At 37.1% G+C, this 22,421-nt stretch overlaps 1 protein-coding gene across 1 annotated transcript in view; it reads right to left on the bottom strand.

Annotated features, from left to right (window-relative positions):
• TRDN (triadin) overlaps positions 1–22,421 on the bottom strand; it is a 212,082-nt gene that overhangs the window by 84,486 nt on the left and 105,175 nt on the right. Inside the window, 2 exon segments of the mRNA XM_071742449.1 lie at positions 13,583–13,645; positions 14,467–14,529. Coding sequence (XP_071598550.1) covers positions 13,583–13,645; positions 14,467–14,529 — 126 coding nt within the window.

Raw genomic sequence — 22,421 nt, 5'->3', positions numbered from 1 at the left:
TTTGGTTCTGGTTTTGCAAATGCAATACAACAGAACAGCTTTTAAGACAATGCACATTACAAGTACAGCAGCTCCTGTTCCCTTTACTGCCCTAAGCAAGAGTTCACATGAGTGGAAATAAAAATGATAGCAGGTGGCATCTGGTGGTTGAGAATTTCCATCATGTGAATGAAAAACATAATTAAAGCCGCCTAGAGACGAGTCTCAGTACAGTCTGCTCCCAAGCTAGCAGATGTACCAGAATTTAAAAACAATTTATTAAGTAGCAAGATTTGAAGCTAATGTGATTTACAGTGGTAAAAGAGCAGATAGGTGATCAATTTGAAAAATTACCTGAGATTGAACATGTACTAATTAAACAAGCATTTTCAAACCTCCTATTAAAAAATACCGGGGTTTAGCATTTCTTAAAAAATATTTCCACAAAATAACATGAAATGTAATTAATATTCTCACATTCAGAAAAATGTTCAATTCTGAACTGTCTTTAAGTATTTCTTAGTCAGTTGCTTTTGAATTTATACTACTTTGGTAATTGTATGGCATGAATTAAGTAATTATCATCTTAACAACATCTCAAAGCTTTTGAGAGTAATTTTTATTTTTATTTCAGTCACTTCTTAAATGTCACATGCCCACATATAGGGACATTTGATCAGAGTGCCTACACTTTCTATTCTAATATCTCTATTTTACAATTAAGATTTTTAAAACTTTATATTACATGAAATTAAAACAATGCTGTTTTGTCTTGTCAGTGGGCCTAAAATCTAGGAAGCTTCTCAAAACTAGTCATAGAAATGTAAGATTCGATTTTTAACATACTTTTCCAAAACTCTAAAATTTGGCAGTGGCATAGAAAGAACTGTTCAAAAATGCCAACATTTCTCTCACATGGAAAATTCTGTGTTTGGACCAACACTCAGTTTTGTTCTGTCTTAATCACTGAGCATGATATTGCCATATGCTCTGTGACAACTACTGACAAAAAATCCTCTTGCCTTTCCAAAATATCATTTCTTGGTGATAAGAAAAACATCTCACTGCACCAGTGAGACTGAAGATGTGCATGAGGAAGAGCAAGGTCCTGCACCATTGCTGCTGTTCTCTGACCCACTTGGTGACAGTAGCCAACTCCCCTACCAGAGTTAACTAGCTTTCTTGGGGAAAAACTTGAGAATAACAGAGAAATTTATTGTCAGAGGCCAGTAAGCCTTCAACTGCAGATTGGAGAGTTTGCATTTCAAACTCTCTGGGCACCATGACACAAAAGGAGGGAAAACTGCAGATAATGTTTCTGTTGCTGGGTAAAAATGGGAGGAAGTGGCGCATTTGAAAGATAAAATCAGATTTCCTCAAGTAGCATCAGACTGGACTGTAAGAAAAAATTCTGGGATACAAAGGGGTTTGGTGAGTTCAGGACTATGAAAAATGAACTAACTAGCTAACATTTTTCTGTTGTTGATTACGATAGAAAATTGCTTGATAGTTCTCTAAAATTTTGACAGATCATTTTCCATTGAAACAAGAAAAATTTTCAGGCCTAGCCTTCTGCTCTTTCCTTACCATCATCTCTAGTTTCTCTCCAGTCATAATAGCAGGTTTTTTGATAATTTCTTCATTTCTTTGGTGTCTCCAAGTCCCTTATGCTCAACAGCCCTTGCATGTCTTTCTTCCCTATTGCACTGTCTCCTCCCACCACCATATCCTTCACCTTTTAAAGGACCTCTGTCTTCTGCTCAGCCAACGCCTGCAAGCCCCAGGGTATCCTCAGAGACAAGTAGTAGCCCAGTCCACAGAGCTTTCTAGAAAGTTATGTGGTAATGTGCATAGTTGGAATACTAAATGGTACCTCAAAAGCATTTTCCAAGATAATTTTAAAAGTTCACTCTACAGAATTAAAAACAATAACAAAACAACCAACCAACCAACCAAAAAACCCACAACCCCTCCCCCCCAAAAAAATCCCAACAATAAAAAAACCCAAACCAACCAACCAAAAAACCACAAAAAAACACAAGTAGAGGGAGATGTGAGTAAAGAAGTGATTCAGCTGTGCTTGTAGTAAGAAACAGCCTGCACTTTAAGAATGGCCAACTTCAAATGTACCAGTGAATCATGTTTCCACTAATTGCTCTTTTCCCTCTATTTTGTAATTGCTGAAGTGGATTCAGTCTCCCCCACTGCAGAGCAGGTGGAAACATGTTCCTTTGCCTTCTACATTCATCAGAAATTGTTTAAAATAGCAAAACCGGAGCATGATGAGCTTGGTCATCATATAGGAAGCTGTAAGTTTAATTAATTACACAAGCTGCAGACATTGAGGGAAAAGGTAGTGCCTTTTTGTGTAACAAATGTAGGTAATGACATTAATTCATAAAATTTAAGACTCAAATCTTTTTTCTGGAATAAACAGCATTTCAATCAGTGTAAACATTGTAACTGCTGAAAACATCCTCCAGCATTTTTTGCCTTTTCATGAAAGAACATGGGAGATATATTGTCTCTACAGTTTTCTCAGGAAAGCTCATAGGCAATACTTCTTGAGTGATTCACAAAAGGATTTTTTTTTGTTACAGTCAGAATAGACCTTGATAACTGTATATGTGCTATGTGTCCTTGTGATATCTCTTTCTCTACTTCCTAAACATTTAAATCTCTTTCTTCTTGTTGCATAGATGGATGTAGATATGGTATCTGTAGACATTATCACTATGATGAAAGTAATTTTTGTTCTTCTGAACACAGAAGCAGTCAGCATTCTCACTTTATGAAAAGGGGGATCTTGAAGTATGTAATGTCCATCTGTTCATCTTTATAGGCTCTAAATACACTTTTGTGACTGAAGCAAAATCTATGAGAACGCAACTTCATGCAGAATCAAGCTAAAAATCAATATAATATGGTGCTACAGCACTTACAAGTGCAGCTATGGATGGTCCTTCTGTTTAACAGTATCTGCCCATTCTATTATCCTAATCATTCCATAACACTTTATCTGACTTAGTCTCTCAGAGTTACATATGGAAAAGCCACAAAATTGGCTCCGCTTCTTGAAAAACAGATCAAGAGAACAAGCATGGCCATTGGGAACATTTACTAAAAGGTTATACAATTGTAACTAAGAGTAAAGTGTAAAGAATGTCCCATTATAAGTCAAGAATACCTCTATAAGCTTTTACAGGGGAAAGGCATCCAAAAGACAATGATACTTTGAAACAAGTCACATGAAATCTTCTCCTTTATTGTGTTCAGTAAAAGCTCTTTAAGCTTCATTTCAAGGTCAAGAAAAAAAAAAAAAAAAAAAAAAACAACAAAAAAACCAACTACTCTTTCTTCTTAAGTGTAAAGCTAAATGAAAAAAAAAAAATCAGCTTGGTCCAAATATATGAAGATTCCTAAGTTTATTTAGCTGTGGGTCAAGCCTTCAACTTGTCAGGTGACTGACAGAAGAAAATATATAGCGCTGCATTGGCACACCAGTGTAACCTGCCTGATTTGTGCATGGTGCATAGGTGCATGGATGTTTCACATATAATAATTTTCCTAAATATCAGGCCTGCTTACTCAGATGTGCATCTTATTTTGAGGGCACAGAACTGTTTTCCTTCATTAAAAAGATTAACTTTCTGTTGTTTGAGTCATAGGCCTATTCTAATCCTGTTATTTCTGGATGTGACTGGAAAAATAAACATTACATTAATCCCCAGACCAATATAAAGAGGGTTGATGCAATAAATGCATTCTTTAATTAAAGCTGTGCCACCCAGCTGCTTGCACAGCATGTGTACTTCATTCTAAATATCTGGAAGTCCAAAGGCAAACTGATTATTTGGTTACCTGTGTGGTCTTTAGATTTAATATGTATCACCTTCAAGATTCATTATTTCTATGACTGCATTTCCACAAAAGTTTCTTTACAAGACTGACAATGCAGCATCAGAAGAGATTGTCTATCAGACACTAAAATGACTCTTCTGATTTGCTGCTTTGCTGAAGGACGATTCTCTTGCCAGCTCATGAAAAAGTGAATTTGTATCACAAGCCCAAGCCTCCTCCTTTTTCTCTGTATTTATTAAAGGCTTGATCTTTTTTTATTATTTCTCAACTAGATCTTACTACCACTATTCACCATTTTCCTTTCTTGCATCATTCGCTGCTTTGTGCAAAGAGAGAAACAAACCAACATAAAGAAACAGCTCTGGGCTGACCAATACTCAGCATAGCCTTGAAAGCTCTCAACTCACAAGACTTAGTAGAGGATACACTGAAAGGTGCCTATTCATCTGCTGCTAAAATTTCATCAACAGAGCAGGCACCACAGTAAGCAAATATTCACCACCACCTATTCTAGAGGTTTTCTTTGAAATCTGAGTGTCAATCACTGCTGACAACAGAACATAGAATTCAAAGTCCACTTGCTACTTTGAAACTTGCAATGAAGGACAGACTTGAGCTGCCTTTTGTCTTGTTTCAGGAGCAGACTCCCTTAACAGACCGTCACATGGAGACCATGAAAATTGCTTCTGTGCTGTGTTTGAATCTCTGCTCTGCCAGATGTTTTTCCTCATCCTTCACTGTGAACCTAGGTTTTATTCTTCTGTTTTACCTGTTTGGGGAGATACAATCTGACTAAACAGCTATATCTATCTCTGGATGATTTTTGGGAATATCAATGAGAAAAGCAGTTTTCCACAAAAAGCTGAATATTTAGAGGATGACTACAAGTCAAGTGTTCTGCTTACAAAGGCTTATAAAAATAATATAGAAAGGAATTCCAGTTCTTCCAAAGAACCTGCAAGACAGTTGTCTTCAGCTGTATTTCCTGAACTGACTTCCCATTGCCTTGTCTTTTAACTTATCATGTGTGTCTCTGAGGATATTACCTCCATAATGTTCAAGGCTAGAACACACCACCAGGTTATCTAGTCTGACACTTTGATGTCAGACTCCTATATTTCAATTAGCCACCTTTTCAGCTGATGTGTATCTTCCATTAGGTAAACAATAATCTTCTGCAGACATCAAGGAAAGCAATATCAACCCAATGCTGTGCTAGTTTATCACACTTAGTGTTAAGAACATGTACCTCATTTTCAGCCTGAAGTCAGTTAGCTTTAGCTCCCAGTGATTCATTCTTGTTGAACTCTTCCTACTAGATTAAAGACAGCCACAGTAGCCAGAATATTTTCTTTTTCTGTGAAAGTACTTAGTATCTACAATAACAAGGTTACCTCTTTCCGAATACTTCATTTCTCTCTGTGAAGAATATCCTTAATTTGTAAATAACTAGAGTGATATTTTTTCTGTTCTTCCTCCAGTTAGGACACCTAATGGACATGCAAGTTCCAGACTCTCCTGTGCATTGTACACAGGTGATGCGTGGCTATAGTCTGTGTTCCACGTTGCAAGGTTTTTATGTTCCGTGTTGCTCCCAGTGTGTGAAGCTCAACTTGCCATTCCTCTTCTCAGTTTTAAAGCTACTTCCTGAATGTAAATGTAAGTGGCAATATAACACATGAGACAGTAGAGAATTGGGCCCTGAGGTTAGAAAGACTATATTTGGGTGTCACAAGAGAATGTAACGCTGAGTAATGGGATAAAATTAAGCAAGGGAAAATTTAGGCAGACTGGAATGAAGCACTTCTTAACTGTGAGATCTATTAGGTTGTAGAATAATCTTCTGTGGGAATTGATGGAGGCCTAGTTACTACAGACATTTAAAACTAAACTGGATAAAGCACTTAAAGATATTCTATAAGGAATTATTCTGCATTGCCAGAGGGAAGAATTAGATGACCTAGTAGGTCATTTCCATCTCCCCTTTCTGTGAAAGAAGAGTGAATAACATCACCTGCTGGTAACTGTGCAGGAATCCTAATGCAGCATTTCTGTAAGTTAGTAAATACAAGTGGTACAGAGGACTCGGTGCATAGCTTGTCTGAAACCAGAAGCCTCTGCTAATTCAAAAATCTCAGGAACAGCAGGTGAGTTAGGAGAGGAGGAGGAGGAGAGGAGAAAATCACGATGGAGCTGACCCACATGATAGTGTCATGAGCAAGTTATTAGTCAGAAATGAATCACCCTGCAGTAGAGGAGATGAAACTTGAGGCTCCAGTCAGCCAGCTGGGAAAACTAGATTTTTTTTTTATAAGCTTGATGTATGGGCATTGATTCATGTAATGGTATTACCAACTGAAGTCATAGTTAGGATGAGACCAGAGTCTTTGCTAAACGTTGTGGAAACACATAGCAAGCCAAGCCATGGCCCCTGCAGAAAAGTAAAAGGGGATAAAGAGTCTAGCAGAAAAAGCTGTCAAGATGATTTTGATAAGTAGTATCTTAGAAAAGGATCACACAGTTAGAACTATAGGTCTATAATGTCATCTTCCTTTTTTTGTATGTGTATTATTTAACAGAATTTGTTTCTATATTTGCTCTCAACTCATAACACTCCATGCTCCCTTGGTTACTGATTTTATACAACCATTTTGTCTGCATGAGGAATATCTAAGCAACTCATTGCTTATTATTTCTGTTACTTAATTTTACATTTATCTCTGCTCTTAATCTCTCTAAACCCTAGCTAGGATGGAGTTAATTTTCTTCACGGCAGCCTGGATGGTGCTGTGTTTGTGGTTTAAGCATTGTTAACATACTAATGTCTTGGATATTGTTGAGCAGTGGTTGCAAATCATCCAGGCTTCCTCTTTCTCCTACTCTGTCCGTCCCCACTAAGCTGTGAAGAGGTTAGGAGGGGACAGAGCTGGGACAGCTGACCCAAATTCTCCAAAGAGATATTCCCTACTATATAATATGCTCAGCAATAAAAACTGAGAATAGAGGAAGAATAAGGGGAAGGGTGGCTGTTGCTCAGGTTGGCTGGGCGTTGGTCTGCTTGTGGGAGGTGGTGAAAAATTACCATTGCATTGCTTGCTTTTCTCCCTTTTTCTTCCCTTATTAAATACACCCCACGAATTTTCTCACTTTTGCTCTTCCTATACTCTCCCCCAGCCCATGGGTGGGTGGGGAGTGAGGAAGTGGCTGTGTAGGTATTTAACTCCTGGACATGGTCAACAGACTTCAATGTCTTTTTTTCATTTAAAAAACCCTAAAACCAAAGAAACAGTCATACAGAATTCTACTCTTAAAAGTCTAGGTTTCAAGGTATTATAGAATATAGTATTCTAATATATTAATAATATAGAATATATTATACATTATACATTTCATTATCATAGAATCATAGAATTGGCTGGGTTGGAAGGGACCTCAGAGATCATCAAGTCCAACCCTTGATCCACTACTGCTGCAGTTACCAGACCATGGCACTGAGTGCCACATCCAGTCTCTTTTTAAATATCTCCAGGGATGGAGAATCCACTACTTCCCGGGGCAGCCCATTCCAATGCTTGATCACCCTCTCAGTAAAGAAATTCTTCCTAATGTCCAACCTAAACCTCCCCCGGCACAACTTGAGACCGTGCCCTCTTGTCTTGCTGACCAACCCCCACCTGGCTACACCCTCCTTTCAGGGAGTTGTAGAGAGTGATGAGGTCTCCTCTGAGCTTCCTCTTCTCCAGGCTGAACACCCCCAGGTCCCTCAGCCTCTCCTCATAGGATCTGTGCTCAAGTCCCTTCACCAGCCTGGTTGCCCTCCTTTGGACCTGCTCCAGGACCTCGCTATCCTTCCTAAACTGAAGGGAAAGGCCTGCACAATCAAAATTCAAAATTATATGTATACATGCGCCCCAGTTCCTCACCACTGCAGTTTTTACCTTTCTCTCAAACTTTGTGTAGTAAGTCACAAGAAAAATTGTGAATAAATGTATTTTGTTTTCTCTGTGTGACCAACCATTTTCAAAGTACCTTGGTCTCACTTGGTCTGGCCTCACAACTCCATCTTGCCTTTGTAAGCTGCTGAAATTGAGACAGCCTCTACACTTCTGCCCTTGCTGATCTGACATCTAGGATCTTGTGAGAGCAGCCACTAACCTCCCATTTGGTGACATCTGTCCTGTGTCATCTGTCACATTAGGGAACACAAGACACAGGGCAGTGCCCAAGATGGGCTGCTGAAAGCTGTCAGCATGTCAGTTATTTTCTAGCTGGAAATATACTCCTGGGAGAGGACAGAGAAGAGTGAAGAGTTTCAAACATTGCTCCTGCGAGTCAACAGAGATGTCTTCTTATGAATGTTTGCAAGCATAATCCATTTGCTCATCAGAAAAAATCTGAGATCAACGTTTAAATCCCAGAAGAAAGTGTTCAATGCATTGCAGATAGATCCACCCAAATGTTTTCAGGCAGTGTGATGCGCATCTACTCCTCTAGATCAGTGGATATTCTAAGCATGATATTTTTCCTAAGTATAAACGTATATCATAAGGTATATTTTAATAATTTTTATTTTTCTGTAGTGCTAAAAGTATCATCATTCCAAATTTTTCATCTGAGAATGTTGTCACATTTGGATCACACTGTAACATCTGTAGAGCTGTGAAAGCAACAGAATGGATAAGGAGTGTGGGGATATGATTAAGTTTGTAATTTCATCAGCAAACTCTTTAAATAGCCACATTTGAAAGCAAAAAACTCCCCCCACGGCCCCCTCCCCTCAACCCCAGGCCTCCACAATGAAAGAAAAATATAATTGGCCACCAGGTGTCAGTAGTTGTTCTCGTATTGTAGTGGAAGCATTAGTGTCAAGCCTGCAAGAGTAGCGTTGAGCCCAGGAAGTCACAAAATTAAATTAATTTTTTGTTGTTGTTCAGATCAGGAACTCAAAACTAGCAGAGGAATATGTCTTCCTGTCTATGTAGAGCACAATAAAAAGGAACACACTGTTGGTGTACAAAATGATCTTTTCCCTCCATGTCCTATTAAATATTTTTTGCAAATTACAAAGATAGTTTTTTGAAGCAAAGAAAGTAGAGTGATGAAAAATGCAGCTGTGGTCCCCCTGTACTCAGCACTGGTGGGGCTGAATCTTGAGTACTGTGTTCAGTTCTGGACCTCCCACTACAAGAAGGACATTGAAGTGCTGGAGTATGACAAAAGAAGGGTGATGAAGCTCTTGAAAAGTCTGGAGAACAAAGCTTATGAGGAATGTCTGAGGGAACTGGGGTTGTTTAGCCTAGAGGAAAGGAGGCTGAGGAAGACATAATTGCTCTCTACAAACAGTTGAAAGGAGGCTGTAACAACGTGGGTGGTGGTCTCTTCTCCCATGCAACAAGCAATAGGACAAGAGGAAATGGCTTGAAGTTGTGCCAGGGAAGGTTTAGATTGGATATTAGGAAAAATATTTTCACCAAAAGCTTTGTCAGGCACTGGAAGAGGCTGCCCAAGGAAGTGGTTGAGTCATGGTCCCTGGAGGTATTTAAAAGACCTGTGGATGTGGTGCTCTGGTGCATGATTTAGTGGAACTTGACAGTGTTATGATCTTGAAGGTTCTTTCGAATTTAAATTATTCTACGATTGTATGGTAGATACCTCCACAACACCAGATGTGCAACCACTGCGACCTGATTTAGGTAGGAGCTGCAATGGTCCTTAGTAAGCTCTTGGATGCTCTGTTCATTCATGTATAAACATGAAAATACAGATTTTTGACTTTTTAGTCAAATATACAGCAAAAATTCAGATCATGCTACCTTGTCTGATGTGAGTGGATATGAACACCAATCCCCTGACTTGTTTTATCACTGCTAAGCAGAGCTGCTCAGGGATGTACCTGGGTTAGATACCCTTAAAATGTTTGCCACTGAGGATCAGAGCCTAGGGATTCTTGAACACTTGTCCAGCTGATCAGGCCTTAAGTTTTTAAGTAAAAATATTTTCTTCCTAAAGACCATTTGAATTCATTGGTTTCCCTGGTTTTTTGTGAGTGAAATAATGAAAGGGTCTAAAATCTTGGGACCATTAATCCAGCTATCATTGCTTTGGCATTCAGAATATACATACTATAAGCCCCATGGAAAGCTGTCCTGGGTGACGTTTCTATACCTGAATTTCACAGTGTGGAAAGTGGAGAAAAAAAATCACTGACTATAATTCTAAAGTCGTTGTAAGATTTAATATCAAAAAGCGCTGCATAAACCTGGGTATTTTTATTACCATTATTATTTGAAATTATGCAGCTGTAACAGGAAGGCAAGATATCAATGGCAGCTGAACAGAGTTTTAGTTAGGAAATGGTGTAATGATCAAGGATGATATTTTCATTACTTTATAAGCTCATTTATTACCTGTGTTATTTGTTGAGAGGAAAAAAAAAAAAAAAAAAAAAAAAAAAAAAAAAAAAAAAAAAAGCGGGAAAGGAGTTTGCAGCAGTCAAACTTAAAGACAAAGCTGCATGCCAAACATTATAAATCTTTAGGAAAGCTGATATATGAGACAGTAGAGAAGCTCTGGAATGTTGAGATTCTGAGAAAGGGAATAGTAGGTAACACTCCTCAAGCAAACTGGGCACCAAAGCTTTAACAGAGAGGGGCTCTTCTCTCAGTCAGATGGCAGGCTCCAAGCCTAGGAGTCCCAGCCACCATGAACTTTGAGAAAGCAGGGCAAAGGCTTGTTTCTGCCAAGACTCAGCAAACCCCTTATGCAAATGAGGAGATGCAGCTCCTTCTTTATCCAGAGTAGTGCTAGATAGATTTTTGTAAAATGTTTTGAAGTGTGACTGTATAAGACCCTTGTGTCAGTCAATTATGTTTGTTTAAGCAAGACCTCTAAGTTGGTAACAATGTAATTATCTATTTTTCAGGACAATTAGCACAATGTTTTTGTACAAGCCGAAGGTCAGAGGATTAATGTGGTTTTATCTACAATGCATTTTTAAAAGCTAATTAAGAATCATTCAGTTCACTGTATTAAAGACTGAGAACATTTCACATTAGATGACTCTTGCTCCTCTGCAACAGCAGAAGGAGAGTGGGGGAGACAGAGGAACTGAGAAAGGAACAGAGAAAGAGTGAGCTGGCATACAAATAAATAAATACATCACAGGGATGCAGTTAACAAAGAGCAGTAAAAAAAACTTTCTTCTGGTAAGACTAAAGATAAAATTGTCTCCTGGACAAAAGGCTAATCTAAAAAATTAATCAGCAAAATGTATTCAGTATTTGCAATCACAAGCATGCTTTGTTAGAGGAAGACAGAGGGAGAGGAATATAGGGAAGCGCCACTCAGAGCATTATTTTAGAGGTGGTCTTAGTGCTTGCAGAGCATCTCCTCCCCTCTCTCTGTTGCCCTTGACAGATTGTACACACCACCATTTCTTTAGATGGGAAGAAAGCCTGGTTTTTCCCACAGAGGTAAAACCTGTCAGAGCTGAGCCTTCAATGAGGAGTCAAAATGAGGGAGAGGAGCAAAAAGTGGGAGGGGGGTACCAGGCAGTCAGCTTCTGGGAAAAGGTGTTTCCTGCTGGCACAAGGATGGGTGCAGGTAGCCATGAGCAAGCAGCATGCCCTACGGGCACCTCAGCTTCAGAGTTCTCAAAGACGGGGTAAACAAAGTGGGACAAAAGCAGAGGCATCCAGATGAAATGCCAGGATTTGAAAGCCAGGGCAAGGAGTTTACGTTTAATGCAGTGGCCTCTGCCTAGTCTTCTAATGGGAAAATGTAAGAAAATTGGAAGCTATTCCTGCACTCTTGCTTTTGGATGCTTATCTACGATGCTGATTCAAGCACCCTGAGGTTCATTTGCTCTGTCTGCCCAAATGATGTACATCCCACCGGTTACTGAGGTGCCTCATTTCAAACCTAAGCTATGCACTACAATTTTGTTGATCAAGTGTGGGAATTATTTAAGACTTAAAACCTTTTAGGGATAACAATAGCTGTTGTCAACATAAGCTAGAAAGTACACACACATTCAAAGAGCAAGTGAATGAGGAATAGCAGCAACATGTGTAGTGAGAATGTATTATGGATTACCATCCTCTTGCACAAAGGCTGGTAAACTCTTCAAAATGCAGCAACCTACAGAGCTAATAAAAAGGACAGAAATGTGCGGATATCTTGGTTTTTCTAATTTGTGTCTTTCTAGCATTGGTGGGATGACTCACTGGATTTAGCAACAGCTTGTGAAGATGAACACATTAATAACTTTATGCTGCAGATCTGCCATGAAATGTAATCTTTTACTATTCCGTATTCTCAAGTGAAATACAAGCTTAGAATCAGAATAAAATTAGGAAAGATATTTGAATTGTCAGCTTATTTTCTTTTTAAATCTGTGCTCATACGTTTAAATATGCAACTTGGAAATGAGTATTTCCTTTCATCCTCATCCCTTCCCTAGTGTGCCACTCTCTCCTATACAAGACTTAAGCTTATTTAAACACTGGGCTACAAGGATAGTAGTACTCCAAGGCTGTCTGTGTCATCCTGTGTATTTCTATAAAGTACCTGACATAAATTAACCTTTTTCTTTCCATCCATAAACACTTCAATAGGAAAGCTTATAAAGAACAATGTATGATTCAATGACTAAGAAGCCATCTGTGTATTGAAATTTGCATATGTAATCCACAATATTAGTAAACCATGACACATATATTCTTTCATCTTTTGATAAAATTCATCCGATATGAATAATTAGATAACAGAGCAAAAGGGATGCTTTAAGGGTATAGTAACTATAGCCCTGTATCTTTCAGTTGTATCTTAAAAATGTCTCCATGGTTTTAGGCGTTACTCTAGTCTACAGAAAGGTACATCTGAGTACTTGATGACTAGTAGATAGAAAGCTTCTGACAAAGCAGAAGGCAGGACAAATGCTCCTATGCATTAAGATTATTACTAAACTGTTAGGCTGATCATTTTGTTTCTCCTTAATTTTAATGGCACATGATTTTAATGAGACAGTTTTTCAGACTGTGTGATATGTGTGCATTTGTGCATAAAACCTACTTGCAGATTTACTGAAATGATGGCAAAGAAAAGTTACAACAATTTTAGTGTAGAAAAGACCCAAATGTAATTTTCTAATCTTACTGAAAAAAAATCTTTTTATGTTAAATAGTGTGAAACACATTAGATCAAGTTCAGGACATTCACTAACATTAACTTAAAAAAAAAAATAAATTTTGGGAATAGCTAAAGCTTCAGAAAGATAACTATTAATTTTCTACCACATTAAGTGGTTTGATATGTTGATTTTTCTATTTACTACTTAAAGTGATCAGAATTTATTACATCATTTGGACAAAATTCTATGCACTCCATTCAGTCTTTTTATCCCAGGTATCCTTTGAAATGACTTATGCTCGCAATTTAATATATAAAAGAAAGCAGTGTTTCCAGTGTTTCTGTAAAAACCCCAGGCTCACAGAACAGAAAATTGCGTATTTTATATATACATGTATGCACATATATATCATACATAAAATACTCTATATAAAGCATACAACGTTAACACATTATCTAAATAAATACATGCTATGATCTCTCTCTCTCTAGTTTGGACTCTTAAGTGATAATGAATTACATACACCCCTATCTCGAATGCTTGAAACCTGGAAGTGTTTACAATAAATACTAAGATATCTACTGCAGAGAAAGACAGACTTCAATTTCTTACCTGTCTTTTTAACTTCAGGGACAGCTGTCTTCTCATGAACTTTCTCCTTTTTCCCTTCTTTTCCTAAAATTTAATTAAAGAAAGTAATTTCACATTCTGAAAATCGGAATCATACACTCAAATATGCAGTCAGCCAAGCCCTGTTGGGCATATGTTGAAAAAAAATTGTGACTTATTTGTGACTTTAGTTCAGATATTCCCCTATAGCACTTGCACTCAACTTGTCACAGAGCAATCAACCGAAAAAGAAAATTAATCAGTATGCATCAACTGTGGATGATTTTGACCCTAAATAATTCACTAAAGGCTAGGCAAAAATCGTCATTGCATGAATGTTGTACCTTTTAGCTTAAGCTCCTGTAGCAGTGAAATAATAAATAATGAATTACAAAAATATTTCCCCACAAAAGCAAAGGCTCAGTGGATTTCAGATGTTTCCTGGGAATGAATGATCCTGAATGTTATTCAGATGGATGTCAAGGCTTTGCACTTTGGTCACAACAATTTTTGGTTATAATTCTATAAAAAAAAAACCAAGAAAAAACCCCCCACTTTCAAAAGTGACATACCATGAAGATGGTGATATAAGTTTTGTGTATGGCGGTATCACCATGTCCTGCTATATATAGAGACAGTCTAACAAGTCCACAGATGGCCACAAAAAGGTCTTTTTGTCAGGAAAAGGGTGTAGAAAATGTCAGACACTGAACACATCTGGCATCAGATACTGGAGAACTGGTTACATGTAAATAGTGACTAAGCAGCTAAGAAAAGGATGATGCAGAGCCAGAAGCATAGAACTAACATAACAAAAAGGGATGGAACTTGACCCAGGAGTGGAGTAAAGTTCAATGAGGCCAAAAGGAAACATTTCTGAACCATACCTTTCGTCCTAGTTTCAGTCTTGGTCCTCTTTACATCATTCTTTTTCTTCTCCTCTTTTCCCCCTACAAAAGGAAATAGAAGCTCATCTGACTATTTTTCCTTATAGATATATATATATATATATATTTATGATATGGAAATCTTTGCTAACTTTAATAGGTTCTAGAATTCATAAACTGGTCATTTATTTAGGACTTTACTACCAATAGCTCAGGAATATAGCATAATACTCAAAGAGTGGATGGGTAGCTAAGGATAGAACTGGAACTAGAATGTACACCATATAATTACTCAAGAATTAATTCAAGAGATTCTGCCCATTAACCTGGTACAGGTTTATTGTGGTGATTCAGGAGCTGTGTACCTGTTCTGCTTCTTTTATAAAATCTGACTGAATGTCAGCAAAACTTGCAAGTGGTACTTGGGAGTAAGTGCAGAATACCATGAGAAGCCTGCAGTTGCATCTTTATAACACTTTTTATGAATTGAACCTTTGAAACTCTCATTACAGGACTTCTTATTCATGGAGAATAGCAGTTAAAGTATCATCTGTAAAAGGACATGATTTGCCCTTTTAAAAGCATTTGCATCTATTCTGTCAATTAATTGGACAACAGTAAAAATAAGGATAACATTTTTTTTCTTTTTTTTTTATTAAAAGCTATGGTGATTTGATTACTTATTTCATGAAAGTTATTAACTAGAAAATTGAGAGTTCAGCAGAGGAAATGAGGAAGCATTAATTCTTATTTTTCCTTTGGGAAATGAACCTTCATTTTGATGGGTAAGAATACAAGAGCGTAAGAATAGCTAATCTAAAAGCTTTTTTAAAGTACTTATCCATATAAAGCCAAATTTGTTGCCTTCAGTTTGTGCTGCATGGTTTTAGGTGTTGATGTAGTCAGTGGAACTATATTTTCCTTTTTTTGTGTGTGATGTTTTAGTGCGATGAATGCAGATAAACCCCCAAGTTAAATTACCATATGAAATGGCAGAAATATAGGACCACAAGCCTTTAAACAGGAGTCTTTTCTTTACTTGAAAATATTTAAGGTATAGGAGGTCCAAGAAGCAAAAATGCTGCTATCCCTTGCATAAATTAACATGAAGATAAAAAAGATGAATCTTTTTAGTCCTCTAGCTACCACAACAGAACTTTCTTCTGCATGAAAATATATATAAAAGAGAATTAAAAAAAAAATTAAATATTTCACTGCATGTTTCCTAAACCAAAACGAAAATACGTGTATGTTTGATAGATAAAATTGCTATTATCATAGAGGATATGAATTCTACAGTCTGTTCCTGATGGTTTCATAAAGTTATCTTGCCTGTGGTGAAGGCAATGTGTTTACTGGTATTCAGGGTCTCCCCAAACCATACTTCTAATGATTTTTTGACAATAATATTTAATATTAAATATCATATTGATGTGTTCCAGTTCTTTCCTTTTTTTTTAAACTTATTTCTTCAATGCATTTCCCTTGTCCTTGTCTCAACAAAATGAAGCAGAAAATCCTTGCATACGTTTTATGGGATGTTTTTCCCTGTGTTTTGTGAGCTTAATTCTCCCTACTGAAACCCTGGTTGTACTGGACTTCTAACTAAAAATTCCATTGTGTTATGAGCATACTTTAGGATACTCAGGTTTCTTATGCACACTTAGAGAGAGCATCTGAGTAGTACTCATCCTCCACATGCTTGTTTGGAGCTTCATTTGTTTGTCTATTTTAATATTCTTGTCACTGCCTATCAATCCATCTCAGGATAATGTTATTGTCTCTCTGTGGAGTTTCTCTCCACACTTTGACACGCTCTCTCACTTTAACAGCGTTCTGGAGGCTCACCCCAGGAACCATGGCTGCAGCCTCAAAATAAAAGACTCTTTAGTCTCAGATTACACAGATGCTGTTCCACATCTCCTCTTTCCCGTGCCACTTATGACTTTTCTGTGATTCATTTCCACACATAACAGACAACTCTTTTAATTTCTAAAATGTGGTTTTAGTGTTTTCTTAATCTGCCTGATTTAATCAAAACTGTTAAACATATCCAGTCTATCAGTCACTGTCAGAAAAAAAGCTTCCTGATAACTTTATTCCTTCCACTATCCTTTACTCCTAGCAACTGAAGACTGGAGGAATGATGGTATTTCTGTGATTTCCACTTTCTCCTGAGTGTGTCACAGCTCTGTGGGAGCTGTTAGCAGATTTACTCTTCCAGTTAGTTTAATATTTTTTTCCTTATACTTCTGGTGCTAGGTGATGCACAGGAATAACTTGTACACCAAAGGTCCTTGCAACCAGCAAGCTTCTCTTCAATCAGCTGAGACAAGGAACTTTAGGAAATGGAGCCATGTATTGAGGATACATAGGAGGTAGTAGGAATTTTTACTGCAAGTCACCTAAAGCACAAGGAGACACATTCTTGACTAAAGAGTTTTTATTCCTAAAGCATTCCACAAATTAACACCACTGAAATATTTTTCTTCCATCAGGCTCTCCTTCAGAGTGTCCAGGCAGCCTAGAGACATCTCTATTTGTTAAGCATTTTCTAGAGGATGATGATATAGAGGTATAAAAGGACTATGGCCCCTATTTCCTATTGGCATTGCCCAATGCAAGATACTGAAATTTTTTTTGTATGATTTAGGGTTGACTACAGCATGGATTTCAAGTGAAATTGAGTATTGAAAAATATATTGTTATTGTTACTGCTTTTTGATATTCTAATTCATGCTATTTTTTCACCAGGAGTGCTAGTCCTGAACCAAATCTTTGCATTCAGGGTGTAAGAGATGCATACAATAAAAAAGATGCATACATTGTACCTTCAAAAGCCAACAAACTTGGAGTTTAGTTTTTTTCTGTAGACTATATGCAGGAGTGTACCTCTATGTAGTACAAAGATGAAACCAGTGAGCAGGAAAAGTGTGAATTAAAGCAGTGATGTGCTACTGATTGTGAAATTCAGGTAAAAAATTTCTCCTGGGTGAAAAATAGGAAGCAACATCATATACTTCAGAAGTGACTGGAGCAAAGAGAACAGCCCTAAAGCACAGAAACATCTGAGACAGAATTACTTATTTCTCAGTAAGAGTTGAGAGACTGAAGACACCGGTGGAAATCCAAGTAAGATTCAACAGAGACCAAGCAAGCTGTGTTTTGATCTGAATTGCCTTTAACAGATTTGACAACATCTTTCTGTTATTCTCATGGGGCATCAACTAATTCTTGAATAACACGGGAAGGGGAGATAACAGAAACATGCTAACAATGCAGCACTTGAAAACAGATCTGGTAAGACCAGCTTGCTACTGTGCCAGCACTGAGTGGGAGCTAAATTTAGGGATGCATGTGAGTTACTGGGAATAATGTCATGGGAATCCTGTCCAGGAACTGGAGGAGAGAGTCCTCTAAGAATTTTTTCTCTGTGTTGTTCCAGGTGCTCCATGAGCTGAAGGTGACACTGACTCTGGAAGGACTTGTCAGCTCATCCCATCTGAGAACCTGAGGTAAGGAGGGCAGCAAAATCAAGCCAGCAGTACCTTCTTGTGGAGAGAACTAACACTAACTGTTAGTAGGGGCTGAATGCCAGAACTTTGAAGATGTTTTGGTTCAGAGTCTTCTCTTTAAGTCTTCTAAAGTCCAGATACTATACAAGGCTTATAAGCATTCATGTAAAACCCTGTTGTGAGGAATTATCTGGAGAAAAACTCTTAGGGACTTTGGATATTGCCTGGCTTTGTGAAATACTACAACAGCTTTCCTTGTCTTACCAAATCTGGTCCTGGCAGAAATGAGGAACAATAGATAAATGTATAATAACTTAGAAACCAAACAGAACTAAAGATAATTTAATTTAGATTTTTCTGTGAAATTTTAATTCAGACTGAATGAAATAACTTTATTCCAGTTAGAACTTTGTGCCATATTTCTGCACGTACCTCCATACATCTTAAGCTGTCATCAGCATCATTTTAAAAGGCTTTTTAAAAAAACACAAATACCACAACACAGGTTATATGTTTAGATTCATATTTCCCTATTAATTTTGAAGAGATTACTGTATTCTTCCTTTGTTTTAATTAGTGACTAAAATCCTTTCCCTGCTGAACATAATGGGAATTTTGCTGTTGATTTCAGTGGGACCTGGGTATCCTACTAAATATGAAAATAACTCATTACCTTTTAATTTTTATTACATTTTTTCCCCCTTTGCATGTTGCCTAGACTTGAGCTTGACAATGACTGGTAAGTTGCACTTTTGATTCTAGACAACTTCTCACATATTCACACAATAAAGCCCCTTTAGGGTTAGAAAAACTTTGGAGGAACTAAAAGAATGCAAGGAAATATTCCTGCTTTGTTTAGGATGTCACAGGAACTCCCAGTTTTAAAAATTCACCTCAGCTTCCTCTTTAAGAAAAATCCCTTTCTGAGATAAAAGTTTCCTTGGTACACTTATTTTCTGTTTAAGAATCCTGTCTTGTCTCAGCCAAACTGAGAAGTCAATATCAAAGTAGCCCTAAATAGATTTAATCCAAAGTTTTTAGAATTGCTTCTTTTCACATATAAATACACATAGGTATCCACACACACATTAATGTACTCTCTCTAAGTTCCAGGTGAGTACTTAGGCCAAAATTAAGTAAATTTTTTGCAAACCTCTGTTTAAACTGCACCATTTCATTTCAGCTGAGAAATGCAATACAGTTTGTTCTCATATTGAGCAAGTGAAGGACTAATGGGACACACTGGTCCTGAAGTCCTCGGCAATCTCTCCACTTCACTGTTTTCAAATCCCAATCTGAAACACTATTTGGCAGCTTTGAAGATTGCTTATGGAGATATTTTTGAAGTCTGCAGAAAGTGTGGAATGGTAATATCATGCTTCAAATTGCTACTGCTTTCATGTGACCCACATAAGGGTTCCTCATTTCTTCCTGGGGTGATTATAGGCTTCTTTTTCATGGCTCTGTTGAATTAAGCACCAAAACTGTTTGTTAATAGCATGGGGCCATATGTTGCTCCAAATAAATAGCTCAGTGGGGAGCAAAGGAGTACAAATACTGGAGTAATGAAGCCAGAATATCCATGCCAAGGGAAAAAAGAGAGGGCATGCCAACTTCCATGATAAGACTGGCAATATCCATTAGTCAGTGGTCAATGGCTCATATTATACAAGTATGATTCTGACAAAGAATTAAATTCCCAGGGGAACACTGACTTATGGTTTGACCTTCTCTAGCAGGAGCCAAACCAACACAGCTAAGGGAACAGTGTTAGACATCCCCCTCCTTGTGACTGGCATTTCAGCTGGGCATCAGGAATCAACAGCAGCACCAATTACCAGCTGCTGGGAAAGGCTTTGATGATGCTTTTTATGGGTGTCCTGGTTTTGAGCAAGAATGTCTGAGATTTAGGAAAACAGGATGACAAGGCTATGCAGGACCTCTTCTAAAAAGTTTTCCATTTTTTTCCAAAGAAACATGGAATTTCTGCCTTTAAAAAGCTAGAGAATCTTAATCCAAGTAAGTATTTTTCATACGCAGGTGCTACATATGCAAAAGATTGTTGCTTACTGGTCTGAGATAAGAAAAAAAAATGTTAAAAAAGTTAAAATAATGTTAATATTCAGAGTTATTTAGTTTTGTTCTACTGGGTTGATTTAGTGAATATTTATGTCAAATGCTTAATCTAATCTTGCAGTTTGGATTAGTAGTATTAATAATGAGAAACCATAGTAATATGTCTATTCAAAATATACATATCCTCATACATAATTTTTGTACATTCTAGTAAGTTTTTTCCCTATATCTGGTAACTTTTTTCTGTCTTATGCTAGGACAGTACAGAAGAGCCTCATGTCATTATGTAAAATGTCAAGGGCTTCCTGAAACAGAAGAAGATTTAGGTTTTTTCATTGTAGATAAATCATTGGAGTTTACTGCTCAAATGCCTAATCCAAGTCATTAAATAAATCACTATGAAACCTTGTGCATATAGTTTCAAAGGTTTTACTGTCTTCAGTACAGACTCATGGAGATGTAGGGACCATATTTCTCAAAAGAACTTGGTTTTACGCTGTATATACCATATTCTGCTAAAGATACCTAAACTGTTTCTTCTAATAACCTAGTTTAAAACTAAACACATTTTTGACAGAAACACAGAAACAGGTGTTGTGCTTCTTTTTATTTTTCATTTGATTAAAATTTATCATAAACTAGTTTTTCATACACAAATCATGTCAATATTATTAAAATGTTCTAAATTGTGAAAAAATATATCAAAATTCTTAATTTTTGAAAGGTTTCTATTGTATCTTGAATAACTGTCTTTCACTAGATGGATTTTTTTAAAGGTAATTGATTTTATAGTGCGAAAGAAAAAAAAATTTTTATAGAACAATTTGTATACAGAAAAGAAGAAGGCCATTGACAGACTGTACAGAGGCAGATTGATTTGTACAAGATTTACACACTTTTATACATCAAGGGAGCTTTGTCAAAATTTGTACTGACTTTAGTAATTTATATACTTGTGGTTATATCCCCCAATGTTATATTCATGAACTGAGGTACAGACTAGAAATTCTTCTTAAGATAGTCAGCTACTGTACCTTGTATACACCAAAAAAGACAGATGCAATTTTTATTTCAATGTCAATTTGGCCTCCTCAGGAGTCTTGGAGGAAGTTAAAAGTATTTCACAGCAACTCTCTCTCCTGCATTCTGCAAAATCTGTAATCAGAGGTTTCAAACAATGACCGAAGGAAAATATATTTTTCCTCAATGAACCTCCAAAGACTTTACAGAGATTTTAAATTTGTCTTTTTTTTTACCTTGTTTAATTTCACACATGCCAGCAGGATGGCAAAGAACAGCCAGTATACTTCATTCGACAGAAGGGAATATTTCAGAGCCCATTTTGATCCACCAGCAGATCAGAATGGCAAAGTTGATGACTTTTCCTTGAAGAATGCTCTCCCAATAAAAGATACAAACATAGATTTCTAGGATCATATAATATGGAAATATCGTACATAGATACAATACTGTGCAAAGATTTTTTGCAATATAATGCTTTTCAAAGTGGTATAAAGCATAGGGTTTTTTTGGTTTGGCTTTTTTTTTTTTTGAGATCATATATAATATGCATTAAGATGCCTTCTACTGAGACAAGGATTTTGATACAAGGTTCTCACAAAGGTGCTGTGATCTTAAGAGGAAGAAAAGATATGCTATTCTATAGCAATTTATTTGAAGCCTTAATAATATCTAACTAAGCCTCTGAGCTTAGTTTTGACATTTCTTGTTTAATTGCAGCATCTTCTTGAGAGATTATCCTGCCATGTCAGAGAGCATAACATGAGAGGACTATTAGAAAGAAGAGTCCTTCTCAGGTGTATGGGGAAAGAAAGGAAGCTAAAAGCTGTGTGAGCTGAACAAAAAAAAAAAAGTCATGACCCGAGAGAGAGATTCACAGAGAATCAATGTACACTGCAGAGGAGTTTTAGGACGTCAGTGGGTAAAAAATAGAAGAAATCTAAAGTTCAAAGAGTTGGAGAAGACTACAGTCAAGGAAGAAGCATATTAAAATCAAAGTTCAGATAGCCATGGAGAACAGATCTGTTCAAATTATGGCCAGCACTGGTGTCCTCCCTGGCAGCATCAGAATGTCAGCCAAGTTGAGAGCACTGCTACCAAGTCCTTGTTAAAACTCCAGAAAAAGAAAAGATAAAGCATGAGTTATATTACTTCACAGTTTGCCAAACAATGTTTCCAAGCTTGTAGAAGTTTTCAAGTTCCAAGTTTCCAAGAAGTTTCCAAGTAAAAGTTATCATCTTTTGTTTCACAAATCTCCTTTCCCTCTGTTATTTATTGTAACAGAAGCTTTTGATTTAGTTTGTTGGGGGGTTTTGTTATTCTTTTCTGTTGGTGATCCAAAAC

This window comes from Heliangelus exortis, chromosome 3, assembly GCF_036169615.1.
Source record: "Heliangelus exortis chromosome 3, bHelExo1.hap1, whole genome shotgun sequence".
NCBI lineage: Eukaryota > Metazoa > Chordata > Aves > Apodiformes > Trochilidae > Heliangelus > Heliangelus exortis.
This window is presented reverse-complemented; position numbering and strand designations above follow the sequence as displayed.